Source organism: Phyllostomus hastatus, unplaced genomic scaffold, assembly GCF_019186645.2.
Source record: "Phyllostomus hastatus isolate PE091 unplaced genomic scaffold, TTU_PhHast_1.1 phas_contig_1, whole genome shotgun sequence".
NCBI classification, from domain to species: domain Eukaryota; kingdom Metazoa; phylum Chordata; class Mammalia; order Chiroptera; family Phyllostomidae; genus Phyllostomus; species Phyllostomus hastatus.
In genome coordinates, this window is record NW_025333498.1 from 38,803,491 (window position 1) to 38,828,154 (window position 24,664).

Consider the following 24,664-nt stretch of genomic DNA (forward strand, 5'->3'; position numbering starts at 1 on the left):
GTGGATATAAATAAATGCATTACAGAACTAAGGAGCATTCTCCTTGTATCTAAACTTCTTTCATCTCTCTATCCCAGACTGTCAAATGATTATTTTGCTTTTCCCCAAAATACCTGGCACTACCTTAATATTTAATATTTTCTGAGTTCAGGGGTTCCCCCTCCTTTCTGGATTAGTAGCTACCCAAATAAAGGTCTACCATTTCAGCCCACACTCACAGCTTTACACAAAGACAGGAGGGTCAGCCCAGTATTGAGAAGAGAGGGAAATACTTAAAGCCACCTCATCTGAGTGTAGATTGCCTTCTCTAATCACCAGGACCTGGCGTCCAGCTTCACTTGGAATCTGTTCTCTATAAATCTGATATAATCTGCTTTTTCACTTGTGACTCTGTTTTTTTTTTTTTACTATTTACTAAATGTTTGATGTCATTTCATGGGACTTGTGCTCAATTTGACTTCTTAATATATCTCCACTGAGTTTTACAAGAAAATGATGTCCCTAGAATGCATCCTTTTCACCAAGAAGTTTAACTGTATAAAACAAAACAGTGCTGCTCTTCATTTGGGATGTTTTTCAACTCTTTCCAATCAAAACGTGTTTGTCTCACCAGGGACAAAGGTCAATTACCATCATTTTTGTTTAATGAGAATAGCAAAGGATATTCCAAGGATAATGAAATTGAAGTTGGATGTTAGGCCAGCGTCCATCTGTTTCACTCTTGCTCAAAGTCTAGTGGACTATTCAGGTCCACTTTACATTTAATAAATGGAATATTTTTTTCTTCTTTTTCCAGCACATACTGGTCTGCTTACTCAGATTGAGAAGGAGCCAGTCTCAAGTGTTCTGAGGTATACAGTAAAGTACTCACACACAGGAATTTTCCCAGGGCTTAAGATCTTGGCCACAGATACAAAAGAACAGAATTCAATTTCCTTTGCTAGAGTTGCTTTTGTTACCTAACAGATAAGAGGGTGCTACCCCACCTATCCTTTCAGCCAAAAAGCAATGAGATGGTCTACTAATTTGTGTTTGTATGTGTAATGCAGTGAAGGGGAAGTGAAGCTTCCTACCAATACAAGAAAGGTAGTACTGCTATCAAGAACCACCTAACTGAATTAAAAATTAGACAAAAATTAACCTCAGAATACTTAATGAAACAATATCTCAAGTTCCATCATGTTCTAAAATCCTGATACCTGATGTGAACTGTAAAAGACTACTATTAAATGAAAGGTCATGGGAGGTAAAAATAAATAACCTAATACAAAGTAAACAAAGTTATTTCCTTAAGAAGAAATGTTTGAATTCTAAACTTAATGAAGTTCTTTTTTTTCTTTTAATTTTCTTTTCATCATTGTTCAAGTACAGTTTTCTCCCTTTTACTCCCATTCTAGCCCACCCACCCACTTAATGAAGTTCTTAAACTCCAAAAGGAATTAAAGAATTATAACATCTGTGTTGAGGTACCCAAAGTAAATCTGCTGTAACTGCAGGTATAACTTAACTGTAAGTAAAATGAAGGTAGCATTTTCTACACACGTAACACAAAAAATTGATCAGTGCGTAGTTTAGCCTAAATGAGGAACAGTTTGAGTATCCTGGGTCTTCTATGTGCTTCCAAGATGCTTCCAATTTGGTAAGAATACCCCAGTGTGCTGTAATCAAGTTCCCCAGAATACAACATGGGTGACTATGGAGAACTGGTACTAAAAAGGACAGAAAAAAACAAGGTTTCTTTCACACCCCTATCAAAACTGGAGTCATTCCACTCCCAGCTCCTTCTTGGCAGACACTTTTTGCCCTAAAATGACACTGTTGGTGAGTAATAGAATTCACTTTTAACTTTTAACTTGGATCCACACAGTGGGTCTCTCAATTTCACTGTACACACTAATAACTGTATTCTTATATTTGATTCTGTACACAATTTTGAGTCCTACAAGCCTGATGTCTGAAAAATGCCAGATGTGTATGCTTTTATCTTCAACCATCCATTCACTAATTTATTTATTGGGCAAATAATTACACACACAACCACATGCTAGGCACTATACTAGGAAGTGAAATTAAAAGAAAAAAGATCCCCTGCTCTCAATGAGCATTGTATTGAGGCAACAAAGGGCAACAATCACAACTGAAATGGTCATTGCCACACTGAAGGTGCACACCTGATACAGGAAGACTTAAGGTAAACATTGCCAAGGGCTTAAAGGGGTCAGGAAAAGGCTCCTACAGGTAATCCTGGAGATAAGACGTGGAGAACAAGTTATGCTTTAACAAGTGGAGCAGAAAAGTAAAGGGTTATATGAAGACTTAAAGGCATAACAAAATAAGGCATAAGTCAGAGAGCTGTGAGTTGCAAGGAGCTCATTATTATACCTAAAAGTATGAAGAGTTACAGAAAGTGGAAGAAAAAAGTGTATCAAGACTGTAAGGATTATGCAGTGAATGAGGTGGAGCTTCTGTTTCTTAGGAGTTTAAAGTCAAGAGAAGGAAACAGCCCCCAACAGTTCATTTCAATAAGGCTGGTGCCATAGTAGAAGAACACACAGGGAACTGTGGCTGGACAGGCACAAAGGATCTTAAACATTATATATACAAAGATAATAAAATTTTATCCTATAGGTATCAGAGAGTGTTGAAAAAATTCTAAATGGATAATAATTACAATAGTGGCAGTGTGGATAATGGACTGGAAGGCAAGGAGACTACAGGAGAGAGACCAAAAAAGAGGGTTCTGTCAAAACCCAGGTAAGCAATATGATGGGCCTGAACGAGGCCACCCTACTGTTGCAATTTTGTGGTATCTTTTTCTAGCCAAGCAAACGGGGACTCTTTCAAATCACCAAAAGAAGAAAAGAAAAAATCCAGAGCAACATTATCTGAATTCCTTGTATTTAAGGGTTTAGAAAGAAGTTATATCCAAAAAACAAAAAAAAAAAAAAAAAAACCCCCTTTTTTTAAAAGCCTTCCTGGAAAAAAAATTTCAATTACATAAGATTAAGGTTTACTACAGATAACCTTAAAGCCAATAATAGGCATATACGCAAGAAAGCAAGGAATATCAATTTAATGAAAAAGTAATCTACATTGAAAGTAAAAATAAGAGATTATATAAAACATGAGAAACTTAAAAAAATATAAGTAGAAAGAATAAACATTATATGCATAATATGAAATTGTATAGCATGTAGAATATATATGCTGATAAACAAAAAGTTAAATTAATTTTCTATTATTTTTATTTCATTTTTCACAATAGAATAAAATGAAATTAAAAAAATTAAAACAAGATTAATGTTTACTGTATCCAATGGGCCCGATAAGGCCAGGTAAGGTCAGGTAATGGGCCAGGTAAGTTACATCTAATGTCCTGATTCCTGGTTTCTTAAAATGGTTTTTATAAATAGTCCTGTTGTCTGGCTATACTGTTATTAAAAAAAAAAGGGAACTTCGGCTTGAGAGACTGTTAAAATTCCTGTTGTGAACAGCTAAATCCTTCCTGAAACAAAGATAAGGCAAATTCAATAAGCTAAAAGGACTCAAAATTGAAGAACACAAAGGAAACCTACAACAAATAATTTTTCGTCGTGTGTTTCTCTTAAATGCTTCAGAGAAAAAAGTCTCTGGAAAATGGTTGACACCTAACAGCCTATGAAAGCCACTTAAAAACAATTTAATCAGTCAACAAAAATGCCATTTATTGAGCATCTATAAGCCATGTACTTTACTCTAAAGACACAAAGAGAAAATAAAAGTAAGTCTTCTGTTCTCAAGGAACTCATAGTCTAAAAGGAGAGAAAGAAAATGGCTGCAAATAACTGCAATGATATATAATAAGTCCTCTAACAGAGGTTATGTATAGGATACTCGGATAAGCAAAGAAGAGAGGTAGAATGAGAAAAGTTAGGGTAAACTTCGTAAGGGAGTTAGGGGGTCTTAAATGAGCTTTAGGAAGGGAAATAAGACTTGAATATTGAATAGCAAGCACATGTAAGGAATTGTGAAATGTTAAAGTAGGCAAATGTGTATAATTTTTATTCGGTCCCTATGGTCAGAGTCAGGGAAAGAGCAACAGGGAATGAGGTTAACAGAGCAGTCAGGGAACAAATCACAAAGTACCTTGTACTCAACATGGAGAATTGGCCATTACCTGAGTTCTGTCAAATCTAAACCGCCATCAATGAATTATAACATGCACCATGACTTTATGTATAGTAAGAAAAAGAAAACTTTGTGCTGGAGTCTTATTAAGAAGTTTGCTGAAATGCTCCTGCATAAAGCTGCACTACCAAAGGGCAACAATTCCAGTGTAGGGTAAGGAAACAACTGCCCGTGCAGAAAAAGAAAAGCAAAAGACTATTTCTCCACTTGCCCTTAGGTAGATGGGGTGGGGGTGGGGGGAGCCTCCCCAGAGATTTAAACTCCAAGGAGGTCTGTAGTCTGAACTAAAGCTACCAGTGTGGTCAAAAAACAAACAAGCAAAACATTTAAAATAGTCTCAGATTAGTAGTATCCTCAGATGCCCAGCAGAAACAAATGTAGATTCTCTTTAGAACCCAATCAGAACTCAATCCAGGAGAATAGCAATTTAAAATGCAATCTCATTTTAAAGATAAATGAAAAAAATGTACATCTTAGAATCAATAAAAAATAGATCTCACAGTCACAGTCTTATATTTGGAGACATTTCAGAATTACTTGAGAAACTTAAAAAAAATTCTTATTATCAAGCTACATACCAGAGATGCTCAGACAGGCAGGCCTAAAGGAGTTCTGGAATCTATTGTAACAAATTACTCAAGGGGTATGTGTGTGTTAGACACTATCAGACAAGACACTAGTATGTCTCTGTCAGCTGAAAACTGCTACTGTAGACAATAAAGAACGGTAGGATTTTAAGCCAAAGCGACACATCAGGAAGACCACTCTGGTACTGGTCGACTTTGTATATAGTAAGGGTATGAGATTGGGGTGGGGTGGGGGGTAACATAATAGTTATGAGATTAAATTTAGGCAAGAGATGGCGATCATTTAAATAGTAACAATGGAAGGAAACCTAAGAGAGTATCAAGGAGGCAGAATCAGAATTTTATAGTAACTAGATGAAGGTAGGATCTAATTCTAAACAATTTCAGAACTCACACCTAATTAGCATTACAACCATTAGGCTTTTAAAATAAATCTTATTTAGACTTGGTAATCCACCAACTTGTAGCCATATAATAAAGTATAAGTGCTATACAAAATCCTACACTACATAAACATCAAATGTTCCAAATGCAATTAACACTCAAAATCTCAAAGTTCAGATATAAGTAGAGGGATTTTATTCTTTAATGTTTTACATTTCTATTATCCGTGTATATAAATTGAAAAATTAAATTCTGTTTGGGCAAAAGAGAGAAAGGATTTTAAATTACAAACAGAAAATAATGAATTAGCAAACTTACGCTGAATATGAATGAACTGTTTTGGTTGTTTAAACTCTCCTTTGTACAAGCGATTGTAATAGTTGACGTTGCTCTCTGCCTCAGGAACTGGAATGACCATGCTCTCTTTTTTTTCTCTAAACACTTGCTGTGCTGAAATAGCTCGCTGTAAATGATGTTCCTGGAAAAGGTAAAGTAAGCAACATAAGTTGACTTAATAATATTACTTCAATGCAAAATTATATTTAAATTTTACTGTTTAATAATAGCAAAGTGCTTTAAGAATCAATTATAAATACTTCCTTTGCAACAGACCTACAGAAACCATTGCTATCATTTTTCTTTAATAGTTGTGTTTATACTGATATCACCTTAGATGATTATAATTTTAATAAGTAGAATTTTTGAAAAAATGTACATATTCACAAACTAGTATTTAACATCTTAATTACAAGAAAATTGACTCTTTGTTAAAGTAATTGAGCTGTCTGTCAGCAGTAACAAATTACAAACAAATATACAAACACAGGAAAATAATTTTTATGACAGATTTTAAGTTCTTCTGTGTTTATGTACTTGAAACTTCAAAAGCATAAAATTCTGGATAATTCAAAGAAAGATGAAATGATATGCAAGAGGCAAAAGTTAAACAAAAAGTCCCTATATAATACAACGAGATCCTAAGAACTTTTCATTACCTCCAACACTTACTGCCTACTTTTCTTCCTTGACCTACTGTGGATCATTCCCAACAAACCAACTTTACCTTATGGAAGAAAAACTAGGTTATGTTACTCTCCAAGAAATCCCCTTCATATTCAGATTCAAGGTTAAAGATCACCCAGTGAATAAGGCCCTGGCTGGGTAGCTCAGCTGGTTAGAACACTGTCCCATTATGCCCAGATTGTGGATTTGATCTCAGGCAAGGGCACATACAAGAAGCAATCAATGAATATATAAACCAAAAAAGGGTTGTTTTTTTTTTGCCTTAAGAAAGCCCTGTGCATTGTTTCTGTGCTTGTAGGTTAACATGGTTTTGAAATGCCCCTTTCAGACCCCTCCTAAAGAGTGCATAATCTTAAGTATCCTGTAATCCAATCCTTACCTTGCTTGTGTCCACATTCCTGCAATCTTCCTCACACTCCCTCCTCAATTTCCATGCATAAAAGAAGCTACAAAGCTGTTATCCTCTGGAGCATTTGAGATCTTGCTCCCCTGCAGATGTCAGTCAGTTTGGCTCAAGTAAACTGATAAAAATTCTCTACAGGTCTGGACTTTTCTTACATCAACACATACAGGGTGGGGCAAAAGTAGGTTTCTAATTGGGAACATGTAAAACACAGTTTATTCTTGTATTATAATGTTAACGTATTGTATTTTCCATGCAAACAACTGTAAACCTGCTTTTGCCTCACTCTGAATTCAGGTAATTTTCCTCTATGCTAGTTTGTTGAGTGTTTGTTTTTTTCATGAAAGAATGTTGAATTTTGTTAATGCATTAATTGAAACGATCATGTGGTTTTTGTCCTTGATTCTTTTATTATGGTGTAATATATCGATAAATTTTTATTTTTGCATTCCAGGAATCAATCCCCCCCGTCATGATATATAGTCACCATTCTGTACTTTATATTCCCAGAATTTTATTAATCTTGTAACTGTAAGTTTGTAACTTTTGCCACCTTCACTCATTTCCTCCTCCCTCCACTCTCCTTGTAGTATTTTTGTCTGATTGTGGTATCAGGATAATAGTGGCCTCATAAAACACATTTGAAAATTTCCCCTTTTTCTTAATTTTTTCTCGGAGAGTTTAAGGACTGGTGTTAATTCTTTTTATGTTGGTAGAATTCTCCAGTGAAGTCATTTGGTGGTGAGCTTTACTTTGCTGAGAGATATTTGATTACTGATTTGGTATCCTTAGTAGTTATGGGTTTGTTCAGATTTTTTTGTTTCCATGATTTAGTCTTGATAGGCTGCATGTTTCTAGATATTTATCTGTTTCTTGTAGATTATCCAATTCATTGGTGTGTAATTGTTTATAGCAGTCTCTTACTATTCTCTTTATTTCTATGCCATTAGTTTTAATGTCTCTTTTATTTCAAATCTTTAGCATTTGCATTAACTCCTTAGTTCATGTAGCTGAGGGGTTGTCAATTTTGTTAATCTTTTCAAAACAACTTTTTGTTTCACTGATTTTTTCCCTATGTTTTTAAATACTACTTCATTTATTTCTGCTCTGATATTTATTCCCTTTGTTTTGCTAATTTGGGGTTTTGTTTGTTCTTTTTCCAGTTCCTTGAAATACTGTTTTTGCTACAACCCTTAAGTTTTGTTATGCTGTATTTTTGTTTTTTATTTGTCTCAATATTTTCTAAATTCCCTTGTGAAGAGTGTTGTTCAATTTTCATACTCAGGGGTGGGCAAAAGTAGGCTTACAGTTGTATGGGAAGGTTTACTCTTTTTAAAACAAATTTTAAAAGGTTTTATTTATTAATTTTTAGAGAGAGGGGAATGGAGGGAGAAAGAGAGAAACATCAATTGGTTGTCTCTCACATGCCCCCAACTGGGGACCTGTCCCGCAACACATGTATGTGCCTTGCTCAGGAATCGAACCAGTCTTTTCTGTTTGCAGGCCAATGCTTAATCCATTGAGCTTCACCAGCCAAGGAGAAATAGTTTATTCTTATATTATTTATTAATTATTGTATTTTCCATACAGACAAGTGTAAAACTACTTTTACCCACCCGTGTATAATAAAGGCCACATATGAAAACCCCACAACTAATATACACAATGATGAAAAATTAAAAGCTTTCCTTTCAAAATCAGGAATAAGACAAGGATGCTACAGCTTTTACCACTTCTATTCAACACAGTACTCTAAGTACTAGTGACAACAATTACCAAGAAAAAAAAAAGGTATCCAAATTGGAAAGGAAAAAGTAAAATAATCTCTGTTCACAGATAACATGTTTTATGTAGAAAACCTTAAGATTTCATAAAAACCTATTAAAATAAGTAAACAAATTCAATAAAGTTACAGGACAGATCAACACACAAAGCTCTTTCCATACACTAACAATGAGCAATTATGAAGGGAATTAAGAAAACATTCCCATTTACAACAGTATTGAAAAGAAAAAAAATACTCAGAAATAATTTAACCAGGGAAGTGATAGAGCTGTACATTAAAAACCACAAAACACTGTTGAAATTAAATAAGACATAAGTAAAAAGGAAAGACACTCAGTTTTCATGGACTGGAAGACAATATTCCAAAAACAGAACTACCATATGATCCAGCAATCCCACTTCTGGATGTACATTTAAAAAAGTTGAAAGCAGTATCTTGGAGAGAAATTTGCACACCAATGTTCACTGCGGGTAGTCACAACAGCCAAGTGGTAAAAGCAACCCAAGTGTTTATTGACAGATGAATAGATAAAGAAAATGTGGTATACTTATACACATGCAATGGAATATTATTCAGCCCTAAAAAGGAAGGAAATTCTAACACATGCTAGAGCATGGATAAACCTTGTGGACATTATGCTAAGTGAAATAAGCCAGCCATAAAAAGACCAGTACTACAAAATTTCATTTGTATGAGGTCTAAAATACTCAAATTTTAGAACACAAAGTAAAATGTTGGTTGCCAGGGGCTGGAAGGAGAAGGAAAAGGGGAAGTTGTTCAACAGATAGAGTTTCAGTTTTCTAAGGTAAAAAAAAAAAAAAAAAAAAAAAGTGCTAGACATCTGCTGCATATATATAGTTAACACTACTGTACTGGACCCTTAAATATGGTTAAAATAGTATATTTTAGGGAATGTGTTTTTCGTAAGAAAAAAAAAAAACCAAAAACACCTCACCTAGTACCTGGCAAAAGTAACCCCAGAGCAACCTACTCTGACATGTATTTGAATGAAACTATTTCAAAAGAAATTTAAAAAATCCTCACAGCCTCCAAACAATAGTAACAGTAATACCAATTACTATAATAACTTAAAAGGCCAAAATAATCAGATTATGTTAGACTTTAGAAGCAACATATAATAAAAACATCAATGAAGCAGCACTTTTAGAAACCTCAGTGAATGAAAAGTGTGAACTAAGGACTTTTCATACAGCTAAGTTGTCCTTTGAGTATCAAGGATGAAGAAAAAACTCAGAGAATTCTATAAGAGACTTTTGAGGAATCTATTAGAATAGCACTGTTCATAAGCCACAAATGTGAACCATATATTCAAATTATCTAATACACATACTTACAAAAGTAAAAAGACAAAATTAATTTGAGTAACATTTTATTTAAGCCAATATATACACATTTACAACATTTTCCTTTCAACATGTAATCAATTTTAAAAATGTATGGGGATATTTTGTGTTTTTTATTCTATACTGAGTCTACAAAATCTAGTTTGTTTTTTACATATATAGAACATCTCAGTTCAGATAAGCCATATTTCAAGTACTCAATAGCCACAAATGACTGGTGGCTACACTGGATAGTGCATTCCATCTTCACATTGGTTTCCTACAATCAAGAAGAAACTGGAACCCTAGCCAACGTGCCTCAGTTGGTTGGGTATCATTCTGCAAATGAAAAGGTCGCTGGTTCAATTACTGGTCAGGGTACATGCCTAGGTTGTGGGTTTGGTCCTGGTTGAGGAGCATTTTGGCGTGTACAAAAAGGCAACCAATCAATGTTTCTCTTCTTTCTTCCTCCCTTCCCCTCTCTCTAAACAAAAACAAAAACGAAAACAAAAACAAACCCCTCTCCCTTCCTCCCTTCCTCCCTTCCTAAAAGCAATCTCTCTCTAAAAGCAATGACAGAATGTTCTCAGGTGAGAAAAAGAAAGGAAGAAAGGAAGGGAGGGGAGAGAGGGAGGCAGGCAGGCTGAAAAATTTCAGCAAAAGTGTGTACACACACACACATCAATGACAGTGGAAAGGCTGGAAGACTAGTGTTCAAAGACCTGCACATTGAAGTGAAAATAATGCATCTAAAAATGTGAAATTGAAAAAAAAAAAAAACCCTTCTTAAATACCAAATTCAATCTCTTTAGAAAACAGAGCAAAAAAATAAAGACAAAGAAACATAACAAATATATGTTTTTGTAACAAATAACAAAAATTTGAAAAATTAACTATTAAAGAACTGAAAATTTTAGCCATATCAATAAAAATAAATGGACTTTACTTATCTATGAAAACAAGATTTTTAACTTGTCTCATAACTGAAGGAACATATGTTATATACAACACACACAGACAGTAGTTCAGAAAGAATAAAATTAAAGGCACAGATGAAAGTTTATCTTGTAATGAAAGGCAATCAGAAGTAGAACAGTATCAGACAAGCAGAATTCAAGCCAAAGAGCAATAAGCATGACCTACATAAAAACCACAAATCACAACAAAGATTTTCAGTATCTACATATCATTTATGAATATCTATACATCATATAACTCAGCGACCATTTTTTGTGAAGCAAAGCTATAGGATATGCAAGGACTAATAGATAAGACACACTAATAATCAGTAACTTTAACACACCACTCAGCATAAGGCAAAACAAGTGGACAAAGAACAGGCAAGGAAAGACCTGTGCAACTTAATAAGGATCAAGCTTTATACCCAATGACCCTTCTTCTCAAGTACCAATGAAACTTTCTTAAAACTGATCATATATTAGTTAAGAATTACAAGGAGAAGATATTATAAATGGAGTGGAAGGTGTAAGGGTCCACTGTGGACTGGAAGGTTGAATAACATTCAGAAAAACCTTTCTTGGATAAATTTTCCCCTAAATTGATCTAGAACAGTGATTTTCAACCTTTTTCATCTCATGACGCACAGAGGCGAATAACTAAAATTTTGCAGCACACCAGAAAATAGATTTTTTGCCGATCTGATAAAAAATAGGTATAATTTTGATTCACTCACAGTGGACAACTGCTGTTGTGTTGGCTGTTGTCATTTTATAATTTGACAGCCTAAGGGAAAAGAGGTCACTGCTCCTGACTAAATAGATATTGCATGTTTTAAAAACTCTTGTGACACACCAGTGTGCTGAGAGGCACACTGGCTGAAAATCATTGATCTAGCCCTGGCCACATGGCTCAGCTGGTTGGAGCCTCATTCTGTACACCAGAAAGTGGCCAATTCAATTTCCAATCAAGGCACATACCTAGGCTGGGGGTTCCACCCCTGGGTGGGGCACGTATAGGAGGCAACCAATCAATGTCTCTCTCCCTTCTCTCTCTCTAAAAACTAAACATGTCCTCAGGTGAGGATTGAAAAAAGAAAATCACTCATCTAGATAAGACATTCATCATAACCCCAATCGAAGCCCCAATAGGCTTAAAAAAAAAAAGAAAGAAAGAAATGGACAAGCTGATTTTAAGATTCAAATGGGAAGGCAAAAAAAATAAAATAGCAAAAACAACCCTGAAAAAGAATAAATTTGAAGAACATATACAATCTGACTACAAGCTAAATCAATCAACAACAGTGTGTTGTTACTGGCATAATGACAAACATACAATGCAATGCAGATAAAAGAAGTCTAGAAACAGACCTACACACATACAGGTAATGAATTTGAGAGAAAAGTGCTAATTAAATGGGGGTAAAGGACAGTCTTTTCAACAAATGGTCTGGACTGAAATGATTTAAAAAATGAGCCTAATGTTCTCACCTCATACTATACACAAAAATTAATTAAACATAAGAATTAAACATAAATAGGGTCACAGAATTAAACATAAAGCCTAAACTTCTAAAACATCTATAAGAAAATACAGGAGAAAAATCTGTGACCCTAGACTTGGCAAAGATTTTTCAGAGTATAAAAACCACAAATTATAAATGGAAGAAGTAATAAACTGATACTCTTCAAAATTAAAAATGTGCTTTTCAAACTATATTTTTAAAAATATATTTTACTGATTATTCTATTATAGTTGTCCCATTTTTTCTCCCTTTTATTTCCCTCTGAACTGTACACCCTCTACCAGCATTCCCCGACCTTAGTTCATGTTCATAACATGTCCATGGGTCATACATATAAGTTCTTTGGCTTTTCCATTTCCCATACTATTCTTAACCTCTCCCTGTCTATTTTGTACCTAATGTTTATGTTTCTTATTCCCTTTACCTTTTTCTCCGTTCTCCCCCATCCTCTTCCCCACTGATAACCTTTCATGTGATCTCCATTTTGGTGCTTCTGCTCCTGTTCTACTTGTTTGTGTTGGTTTTGTATTTTTAGGTTCCGTTGTTGACAGTTGTTGAGTTTGCTGTCATTTTACAGTTTGTATTTTTGATCATCTTTTTCTCAGACAAGTCCCCTTAACATTTCATATAATAAGGGCTTAGTCATGATGACTCCCTTAACTTAACCTTATCTGGGGAGCACTTTATCTACCCTTCCATTCTAAATGATAGCTTTGCTGGATAGAGTAATCTTGGATGGAGGTCCTTACCTTTCATGACTTGTAATACTTCCTTCCAACCCCTCTTGCCTGCAAGATTTCTTTTGAGAAATCAGCTAATAGTTTTGTGGGCACTCTTTTGTAGATAATTATCTACTTTTCTCTTGCTACTTTTAACATTCTCTCTTTATCTTTAATATTGGCTAATGTAATTATGATGTGCCTTGGTGTATACTTCCTTGGGTTGAACTTTTTGAGGACTCTCTGACCTTCCTGGATTTCCTGGAAGTCTATTTCCTTTGCCAGACTGGGGAAGTTCTCCTTTATTAAGTTTTCAAATAAGCTTTCAATTTCTTGCTCTTCCTCTTCTCCTTTTGGCACTCCAATGATTCGTACGTTGGAACGTTCAAAGTTGTCCCAGAGGTTCTTAAGCTTCTCCTTATTTTTTTGAATTCCTGTTTCCTCATTCTGTTCTGGTTGAATATTTATTTCTTCCCTCTGCTCCAAACTGTTGATTTGAATCCTGGTTTTCTTCCTGTCACTGATGGCTCCCTGAACATATTCCTTTATTTTACTTTTCACAGCCTTCACATTTTTCTCTATTTTGTGACCATACTCAACCAGTTCTGTGAGCATCCTGATTACCAGGGTTCTGAACTGTGCATCTGATAGGATGGCTATCTCTTCATCACTTAGTTGTGTTTTCTCTGAAGCTTTGATCTGTCTTTTTCATTTGGGCCATATATGTGTGTGTGTGTATATATGTATATATACGTATATATATACATATATACATTTTTTTTGTCTCAGTATGCCTTTTACATAGTAAGGGGCCAGAGCCTTAGGTATTTGCCAGGACAGGGCAATCCACATTCCTGCATTGCGTCACTGTGTGTGTGTGTGTGTGTGTGTGTGCGCGCGTGCGCGCGCGTGCGCGGGGGGGGTTGAGAGGGAACAATACCCTTTGTTCAGCTCTCAGCCAGTTTTCAGTCGCTTTCCTCGCTACCCACAAGCAAATTGGGCCCTTCTGGTGCTGATTCCCGGGCAGGTGGTTTGTGTGCATTCTAGGACCCTGTGGGTCTCTCCTACGAACTCTCCTGTGAGGCTGGGAGTTTCTCCTGCCACTTCAACTACCACAGATTTTTATAGTCAGAGGTTTTGAAACTTTATTTCCCTTCACTGGAACCCTGGGTTGCACGGTCTATCTTGCTCCCCAGTTGTTTTTTCTGGTTTATCTGCATGTAAATATGGGACTGCCAGCTCTTCCAGCTGCCACCTTGGCCACTCTGCCAGCCATCATCTTGCCACGAGTCCACTCCACCCTGGCTTCCCATCACCACCCCTCCGATTGGTCTGGACGAATGTTTCTTCTTTAACCACTCGGTTGTTGGACTTCCATAGAATTCAATTTTATGGCAGTTCTGGTTATTTTGTATTTAAATTTGTTGTTGTCCTTCTTTTGGTTGTGCAAGGAAGCAAAGTGTATCTGCCTATGCCTCCATTTTGGCTGGAATCGCTCAAAATATATACATTTTTTTATTAAATACTTTTGAATTTTATTGTCGTTCAAGTAGTTTTCTGCCTCCTCCCCCACCCCTCCCCATCACCCCCACCTCCCTCATTTCCACCCCCCTTTTTTGGGTCCCTGTCCTTTATAGTTGTTCCTATAAACACTTCACCCCCCCCATTCCCCCCCCTTCCCTCTGATTACTGTCAGTTTGTTTTTAATTTCGATGTCTTTGGTTATATTTTGCTTGCTTGTTTTGTTGATTCAGTTCCACTCATAGGTGAGATCATATGGTATTTGCCTCTCACCACCTGGCTTATTTCACTTAACATAATGCTCTCCAGTTCCATCCATGCTGTCGCAAAGGGTAGGAGCTCCTTCTTTCTTTCTGCTGTGTAGAATTCCATTGTGTAAATGTACCACAGTTTTTTGATCCATTCATTTACTGAGGGGCACCTAGGATGCTTCCAGCACCTAGCTATTGTAAATTGTGATGCTATGAACATTGGGGTGCTTAGGTTCTTCTGGATTGGTGTTTCAGGGTTCTTAGGATAGAATCCTAGCAGTGGAATTATTGGGTCAAAAGGCAGTTCCATTTTTAGTTTTCTGAGGAAATTCCATACTGTTTTCCATAGTTGTTGCACCAGTCTGCAATCCCACCAACAGTGCACTAGGGTTCCCTTTTCTCCACAACCTCTCCAACACTTGCTGTTTGTTGATTTATGATGGCCATTCTCACTGGTGTAAAGTGGTTTCTCATTGTGGTTTTAATTTGAATCTCTCTGATGGCTAGCAATACTGAGCATCTTTTCATGTGTCTCTGGGCCCTCCACATGCCCTCCTTGGTGAAGTGTCTGTTCAAGTCCTTTGCCCATTTTTTAATTGGGTTACTTGTCTTCTTAGAGTGGAGTCATGTAAGTTCTTTATATATTTTGGAGATCAAACCCTTGTCTGAGATATCATTGGCAAGTATGTTTTCCCATACAGTTGGTTCTCTCTTCATTATAGTGCTGTTTTCTTTAGCTATGTAGAAGCTTTTTATTTTGATGAGATCCCATTGGTTTATTCTTTCCTTTATGTCCCTTGCTCTAGGAGACATATCGGTGAAAATACTGCTGCATGGAATACCTGAGATTTCCCTGCCTATGTTCTCCTGAAGGACTTTTATGATGTCCCGACTTATATTTAAGTCTTTTATCCACCTTGCATTTATTTTTGTGTATGGTGTAAATTGGTGATTGAGTTTCAGTTTTTTTTTTGCATGTAGCTGTCTAGATGTCCCAACACCATTTGTTAAAGAGGCTATTTTTGCTCCATTTTATGCTGCTGCCCCCTTTGTCAAATATTAATTGACCATAGAGACTTGGGTTTATTTCTGGGCTCTCTGTTCTGTTACATTGGTTCATGTGCCTGTTTTTATGCCAGTACCAGGCTGTTTTGATTACAGTGGCCTTGTAATACAGTTTGATATCAGGTATTGTGATCCCTCCTACTTTGTTCTTCTTTCTCAAAATTACTACAGGTATTCAGGGTTGTTTATGGTTCAATATAAGTTTTGAAGTGTTTGTTCTAGATCTCTGACATATGCCATTGGTACTTGAATAGGTATTGCACTGAGTCTACAAACTGCTTTGGGTAGTATGGCCATTTTGATGATGTCAATTCTTCCAACCCATGAACCCAGTATATGTTTCCATTTGTTTGTGCCTTCCTTAATATCATTCTTCAGTGTTGTGCAGTTTTCTGCACACACGTCTTTTACCTCCTTTGTTAGGTTTATTTCTAGGTATTTTATTTTGCTTGTCACTGTATCAAATGGGATTTTTTTTCTGATTTGTTTCTGGTATTTCATTGTTGGTATACAAAAATGCCTTTAGTTTCTGAATACTGTCTTTGTATCCCACTGTTTTGCCAAATTCAATTACTAAGTCGAGCAGTTTTTGGTTGAGTCTATAGGATTTTCTATGCACACTATCGTTTCATTTGCCAACGATATTTCCTTTTTTCCAATTGGGATGCCTTTTCTTGTCTGACTGCTGCAGCTAGGACTTCCAATACTATGTTGAATAAAAGTGGTGAAAGTACACAACCTTGCCTTGCTCCTGACCTTAGTGGGAAAGCTTTTAGTTTTTGCCCATTGAGTATGATGCTGGCTGTGGGTCTCTCATATATGGCCTTTATTAGGTTGAGGAATGTTCTCTATTCCCACTTTGCTGAATGTTTTAATCATAAATGGATGCTGTACCTTATCAAATGCTTTTTCTGCATCCTTTGATATGATCATGTGGTTTTTGTCTTTACTTTTGTTTATGTGATGTATTACATTTATTGATTTGAGAATACTGTACCATCTTTGCATCCCTGGGATGAATCCCACTTGGTCATGGTGTACGATCTTTCAAAATATATTCTTCTTTTTTTTTAATCTTTTTTTTAAAGATTTTATTTATTTATTTTTGGGGAGGGAAGGGGGGGAGAGAGAGAGAGAGAGAGAGAGAGAGAGAGGGAGAAACATTAATGTGTGGTTGCTGGGGGTTATGGCCTGCAACCCAGGAATGTACCCTGGCTGGGAATCGAACCTGGGACACTTTGGTTCCCAGCCCGCGCTCAATCCACTGAGCTACGCCAGCCAGGTCAAAATATATTCTTAAGAAAATAAAAAGACAAGCAGACTGGGGAAAAATATTCACAATATATATGTAAGAGAACTTGTATGTAGAATACAAGGTAGGGCAAAAGTGGGTTTACATTTGTGAGTATATAAAAAATTTATTCTTGTATTATTTATTAAGTATCGTATTATTTTCCACACAAACAACTGAACTAAAGAACATTCCAATTTTTAAACAAAGTGGGCCAATAATTTAAACAGACACGTCATAGAAGAAGATATAGGAATGCTCAATAAACACTTTAAAAGATGCTCAAAAGTCATTATATGAAGAAAATACAAAATAAAATCACAGAAGTTTTGACTACACAACCACACAATGACTAAAATTAAGAAACTGATCACACCAATTGCTGGTGTGTTAAATGACATCACCAGTTTGGAAAACTGTTGTGCAGTTTCTTATAAAGCAAATCTACATTTACACATGACCCAGCAATCCTACTGCTGAGTATGCACACAGGAAGTGAAACACATGTCCACAAACAACTTGCACATGAATGTTAAAAGCAATTTTATTCACAACTGGAAACAACTGAAAACAATACAAATGTGCATCAACAGGTGAATAGATAAATAAAGTGAATACATTATTCAATAGAATATCTGGTTAAAAAAATAGGGACAAATCAATCACACACACAATAGGATCTCAAAAGTATACTGAGCAACAACCAAACAGAGATGGATACATACTGTATGGTTCTCTTTATATAAAATTTGAGAACAAAGTAACCTATAGTGATGAAAATCAGATTAGTAGCTGCGTAAAATGAAGGTGGAGGATATGACTGCAAAAAGGTTAAATGGAAACTTTCATAGGGATTGAAAATGTTCTATTTCTTGTTTGGGGTGCTGGTTATACTGGTATATTTCTTTATCAAAACAAAGAACCAGCCTGGTGTGGCTCAGTGGACTGAGCACCACCTGCGAACCGAGAGGTCACTGGTTGAATTCCTGATCAGGGCACAAGCCTGGGCTGTAGCCCCTGGTTGGGGACGTGCAAGAGGCAACCAACTGATGTCACACATTGATTTTCTCTCCCCCTCTTTCTCCCTCCCTTCCCTCTAAAAAATAAATGAAATCTTAAACAACAACAACCCACAGAGCCAAATACAAAATAAACTGTGAATATAAAGCAAATTTTTAAAGGAATTTTTAAAATCTAAGACAATTAACTTGTGAGGTAAACAAATATTTAGCCTAAACAAAATATGGTGAGACAATATTTACAATACTGGTAAGACTGTGATGAGTAAAAGAAACACTGTAAGGAGGAGTGTAGATAAAGTGTTAAAGTATAAATTGGCATGTTCTGGAGAACAGTTTGGTAGTATGTTTCTAAGCCTTAAAAATCTAACAGTTAATTATTTAAACAATAATTATAATAAGTAAAACTGAAAACAACCTAATTATCTCCAACACTGGAATAATTGCAATGTAGTATATCCACATGATAAACTTATACAGTGCCACTTAAAACTCCTTGAAAAATAATTTAATATTTGGAAGTACTTATACATTAAGTAGAAAAAGCAGAAAACAAAATTGCACACTGTAGATAATCTATGTCAAATAGAGTAGGGTGAATAAATAGATGACAAGTGATAGGATACTAATTGCAGATTTAAAAAAGGGAAAAAAAGGCTGGAAAGAAATGTGCTGAAGTATTAGATAGTGAAATTATAGATGGTCTGTTTTCTTTTCTACATTTTCTACAATTTACTCAGAATATGCATTACAGAAAGCAACCAATGCCAAGCTTTAAAACCATTTAAATTGATCTGATATCCCTTTCAGAATAAAAAAAAAGATGAAGGAAGAAAAATAAAAAAAAGATTGTAGGTAAGTCCTTATCCTATTTATTTAAAAATGCTTCTCTTCTAGTACTTCCTAAGCCAGATTCTCAGTCCTGGCAATGTATTAATTTTTACCTGGCCAAATATAGACTATATGGGAGGTAAGAGCAGCAGCAGAAATTAGTTAAAAGGCTTCAGCATTTCACTTCCCCTCCAACAAAGACAAAATACATACAACAAAATATTATTTAGCCATAAAGAAAAATGCAGTACTAGTATGTACTACCACATGGATGAACTTTAAAAACATCATACTATGTAAAAGAAGGCCACATATTATATGAGTCTATTAACAGGAAATGCACAAAAATAGACAAACCCATAGACAAAGAATGTGTAAGAGGGGGGACCCAAAAGAATGCCCTAGATTTATCTTCTGGAGGGTGGGCCTGCTGTAGTACAAGCTTCCCTGCTAAGTGACTGTTCTAGGAACCCATCTGTATCAGTGTACTAGCTGGTGGTATTGTGAGAGACTACGTTCAGCTTCAGTGAATTTTTTTTTGAAGACTCTTTCAACACATTTGCCCATTTCATGATGTGTGATTTACAAGCACACCTGCCACACTGCATTAGTATTTAGCAGTTTTCCATCAAAATCAGCTCTACCTCCATGTCCCACCCTCCCTCTTCACCCAACCTCACTCCAAGCAACTTTTTTTGTGACATTTTTTTGTTTCCCTGGCTGAAAAACGTCCTCAAAGGGAAACATTTTGCCCATGTGGAAGAGGTGAGACAAAAATCGGCAGAAGCACTAAAAGGCATAAAAACTGAGAAGTCCAGAAACTGTTTTGAGCAGTGGAAAAAACACTTCAACAGGTGTATTGCATCAAATGGAGAGTACTTTGAAGGTGACTTAAGTTTAAACATGCAAGAACAAATACTCAGTTTTTTATTAAAAAATTCCAGTTTCTTGGGTCCCTCCTCCTATTAGTGGTTGTTGTAGTGTGATGTGGTGGTGGGGAAGAGTAGGATAAAGACTGACCTATAAGAAACCCCATAATGGGTCTGGGGTTTCTTTTTAGGGTGATGAAAGTGTTCTTAAACAAAACAGTTGTGACCTTGTAGAACACAGTGAATATACAAAAAAAAAACCCACAGTTATACATTTTAGTATGATGAATTATGTTACATAAATGTTTTTTATCACAATAAAAAAATTTCCAAAAAAAAAAAAAGAAAAAGAGAAAGAAAAAAGGATGAAGTGACCAGGAATGAATTGAGCCTTCTACCCGAAGCAAAAACAAATGTGACAAAAGAGTTGATACAATGGTTTTCTAGACACTGGACATCGGGCAATAAAAGACAATGATACTTGAGAGAAGGAAAATAAACCAGGTGAGCCCTCAGTTTACTGTACTGGAAGTTTCCAGGCCATGGAGCAAAAGAACGGAGGCAGAGCCAGAAAGACTTCATGAACTGCAGAGACAGAAATAAGAGTCCAAGAAGACTAAGGCGCTTAAAAGTCCTTAGGACAGCATACCAGAGGAAAGAACTACACAGAAAGAGAAAGAGCCTGGGAAATCCGCAGAGAGGTGTGTTTGAGAGAGAATCTGTCAGCACGTACCTGTGAAGAAACTACCAGACACTGGAGAAAACTACCCCAAAAGATTAGAGGGAACAGTGACTGTCACTTATGGTCACAAAGAGCACCTGCTCCTACCAACCAGACCAGGGGCAAAAAAAAAATGCTACACACAGAGGAACAAAGATAAAGATGACATTTCTCATCAGAAACAATGCAAAAAAAAACTGGAACGCCATTTTTAATGAGTACCAGAAGAAAAAACTGTCAACCTAAAATTCTATATCCAGAATATCTTTCAAAAGAAAAGCAAAAATCAGAGATCTGTTGTACAACAATGTGCATATACCTAACAAAACTGTAATGTGCATTTATAAATGTTAAGAGGATAAATTATGTTACATGCTTTACTACACACAAAAAAGGTGAAACAGAGACATTTTTTTAGACATGCAAAAGCTGAAAGTATTCATCACCAGCAGACAGCATTAAAAGAAATGTTAATAGAAGTCCTTCTGTAAAACAGAAAATGATACTGGATGGAAGTCTGGAGATAAGACAAATTGATGAAAAGCAGGGGTAGTGATAACTACAGGAGTAAATATCTACATCTTTTTCATATTATTTTCAAGTATTTAAAAAATGGGCTGTTTATGTATTTTAGGGCTTATTATACATGAAAAAATGTATGAAAACGATAGCATAAGGGTTGGGCAAGGACAAATGGAAGTGCACTAATAGTAAGTTCTTACACTGTACGTAAGTAGTGTATCACCTGAAGGTAGACTGTGATGAAATAAAAATGTATATTCTAATCCCAAATCACAGGTTCTCAACTTTGGCACTACTGACATTCTGGGCAAGAATTCTTTGTTGTAGGAGGCTGCCCTGTGCCCTGTAAGATGTTTAACAGCATCCCTGTCCTCTATCCAGAAGATGTCAGTAGCATGCCCCAAGATGCACCAATCAAAAAGATTTTTAGACATTACTAAGTGTCCAACAGGAAATAAATCAGACCCCATTGAGAATCACATTCCTAAAGCAATCACTAAAGTAACAAAACTAAGAACCATTGCTAATGAGCTAAAATGGAATCATAAAAAGTACTCAATGCAAAAGAAGGCATAAGAAGAGGAAAAAATAACAAAGAACAGAAGAAACAAATAGAAAAGAGGAAGATGACAGAGTAAAAACCAACCATTATCAAAAATCCTTTTAAATCTCAGTAAAACGGTAATAGAAGGGAACTTCCTCAACTTAATATAGAATATCTACAAAAAGCTACAACATCCTAGGTAATGGTGAGAAACTGGAAGCATTCCCGTTAAGATCACTTGCCGGGCAAGATATCCCTTGTCACCACTTTGTTTCAACATCATACTAGAATTTCTAGCTAATACAATGAGAAAGAAAAGGGAAATAAAAGGTATACAGATTGGGGAAAAAACAAAGTAGTCTTGTTTGCAGATGACCTGATCATCTCTGTAGAATATATGAAAGAACTGACCAAACAAACAAACAAATACAAAAAACACAAAACCCTCATGGAACTAATCAGTGATTTATACCAAGGCTAAAGGATTCAAGGTTAATATACAAAAGTAGTCCTGGCTGATGTGGCTCAGTGGACTGAACACCGGCCTGTGAACCAAAAGGGTCACCAATTCCATTCCCAGTCAGGGCACATACCTGGGTTGCAGCCAGGTCCTCTGTGGAGGGCGTGCTAGAGGCAATTACACATGGACATTTCTCTCCCTCCCTTCCCCTCTAAAAACAAATAAATAAAACCTTCAAAAGTAAATCACTTTCCTATGTACCAGCAATGAACAAGTGGAATCTGAGACTAAAAACAGTACCTTATACATTAGCAACACCCAAAGTAAAATATTTAGGGATAAATCTAACAAAATATTGTCAATATCTATGAGGGAATATCATAAAATTCTGAAGAACAAAATCAAAAACCTTAATTAAATGAAGAGATATTCCACATTCATGAAGAGGAAGACTCAAAATTATCAAGATGTCAGTTCTTCCCAACTTGACCTACAGGGTGTGGCCAAAGTAGGTTTACAATTGTATGTGAAATAGTTTATTCTTGTATTATTATTTATTAATTATTATATTACTTCCCATATAAAGTGTATACTTATTTTTACCCCATCTGTATATAGATTCAATGCAATCCCAATCAAAATCAAGCAAGTTTTTGTGGATAATGAGAAAAAATGATGCTAATATATGTGGAAAGATAAAAGACCTAGATTAGCCAACACAATATTGAAGGAAAAAAGTTGGAAGATTGACACTACCTAACTTCAAGACTTATAAACTACAGTAATTATAAAACAGTGTGGTACTGGGGAAGGAACAAACAGATCAAGAACACAATAGAGAGCCTAGAAATAGACCCACATAAACAGATCCTCTTCTATACAGGAGCAAAGGCAATGGAATACAGCAATTATTTTCAACAAATGGTGGTTGAACTAGACATTCAAATGCAAAAAAATAAAAATCTCAACAGACATTACAGCCTTCACAAAAATTAACACAAAATGGATCACAGACCCACATATAAAATGCAAAGCTATAAAACTATAAGATAATAGGAGAAAAGTTGATGACTTTGAGTATGGCACTGAGTTTTTAGATACAACAGCTACGGCACCATCCATGAAAGAAGTAATTTATAAATTTGACTTCGTGAAAATTAAAAATCTCTGCTCTGCTGAAGAGAATGTCAAAAAAATAAGACAAGTCACAGAATTAGAAAAAATATTTGGTAAAGGGCTGTTATCCAAAATAAACAAAAACTCTTAAAACTCAGTAGGAAAACAACCTGATTTTACAAAATGGGTTAGAGAACTTAACAGACATCTCACCAAAGAAGATAGACAGAAAATAAACATAAGAAAAGATGCTCTATTACCAGGGCAGTTTACCCCAAAGCAGAAAAATATACATTCTTTGCAAGTGCACGTGGAATGTTTTCTAGGAGAGACCACAAGTTAGAATACAGAACAGAATAAATTTAAGACTGAAATCACATCAAGCATCTTCTCTGGCCGTACCAACTACACAATGAATGGGTTAACAATGAAATCAAGGAAGAAATCAAAAGGTACCTTGAAACAAATGAATATGAGAACACAACAACTCAAAATCTGTGGAACACAGCAAAAGCAATCCTATGAAGGTAATTCATAGCATTACAGGTCTATCGCAAGAAACAAGAGAAATCTAGTCTGTCTGTCCTAAAACTCCTATTTTTCTCTTTTATGGATACAGGAAATTGTATTGAGAACCTACATAGATAATGTAGAATAAACTCCTCTTCTGAAAATCCTTTATCTAATCTCATCTTTTGCCAAAGAAGTCAATGTTTACAGATTCCAGGGACTGACCACAAACATATCTTTTTGAGACCATTTTGGATCTGCCACAAAGGTTATCCAAATAATAAATGGCAGAACTGCAAATGAATGGAATCTGGTAACTTGAAACCAAAGCCTGTGTTCTTTGTTTTTTATTTTCTTTTTTAAACCTTCACCTTGGGGTATGCTTTTTTTTTTTTTTAAAGATTTATTTATTTATTTATTTATGTATTTATTTATTTATAGAGAGGGGAGGGAGGGAGAAAGACAGAGAGAAACATCAGTGTGTGGTTGCTGGGGGTCATGGCCTGCAACCCAGGCATGTACCCTGACTAGGAATCGAACCTGCGACACTTTGGTTTGCAGCCTGAGCTCGATCCACTGAGCTATGCCAGCCAGGTGCTTTGATTTTTTTAGAGGAGAGGAAGGGGTGGAGAGGCAGAGAGAAAGAGAAACACGGATGTGAGGAAGAAACATCAACTGGTTACCTCCTGTACACTCCCAGACCAGGGATTGAGCCTGCAACCTATGTAAGTACCCTGATGGGGAATCGAACCCACAGTCTTTGGTGCACCACACGATGTTCCAACCAAGTGAGTCACGAGGCCAGGACAAAACCTGTGTTCCTTGTAATAACCACCTTAAACCTCATCTATGCTATAGAATGAAACTGGAAAAATTAAAAAATAACAACAACAACTACAACAACAAGGAAAATCTCAAATAAACTAACTTTACACTTAAAGGAACCTGAAAAAGAACAACAAACAAAATGCAAAGTGAGTAGAAGAAAAAAATATCAGAACAGAAATGCAACAGCCTAAAAAAAAATACAAAAGATGAATAAAACCAAGA

General features: G+C 35.8%; 1 protein-coding gene across 2 annotated transcripts in view; it reads right to left on the reverse strand.

Moving 5' to 3' along the window:
* EPC2 (enhancer of polycomb homolog 2) overlaps positions 1-24,664 on the reverse strand; it is a 129,443-nt gene that overhangs the window by 79,284 nt on the left and 25,495 nt on the right. For both annotated transcript variants that reach the window (XM_045826754.1, XM_045826741.1), the window contains exon 2: positions 5,457-5,616. In XM_045826754.1, the coding sequence (XP_045682710.1) occupies positions 5,457-5,616 (160 nt within the window). The remainder of the gene's footprint in view (positions 1-5,456; positions 5,617-24,664) is intronic.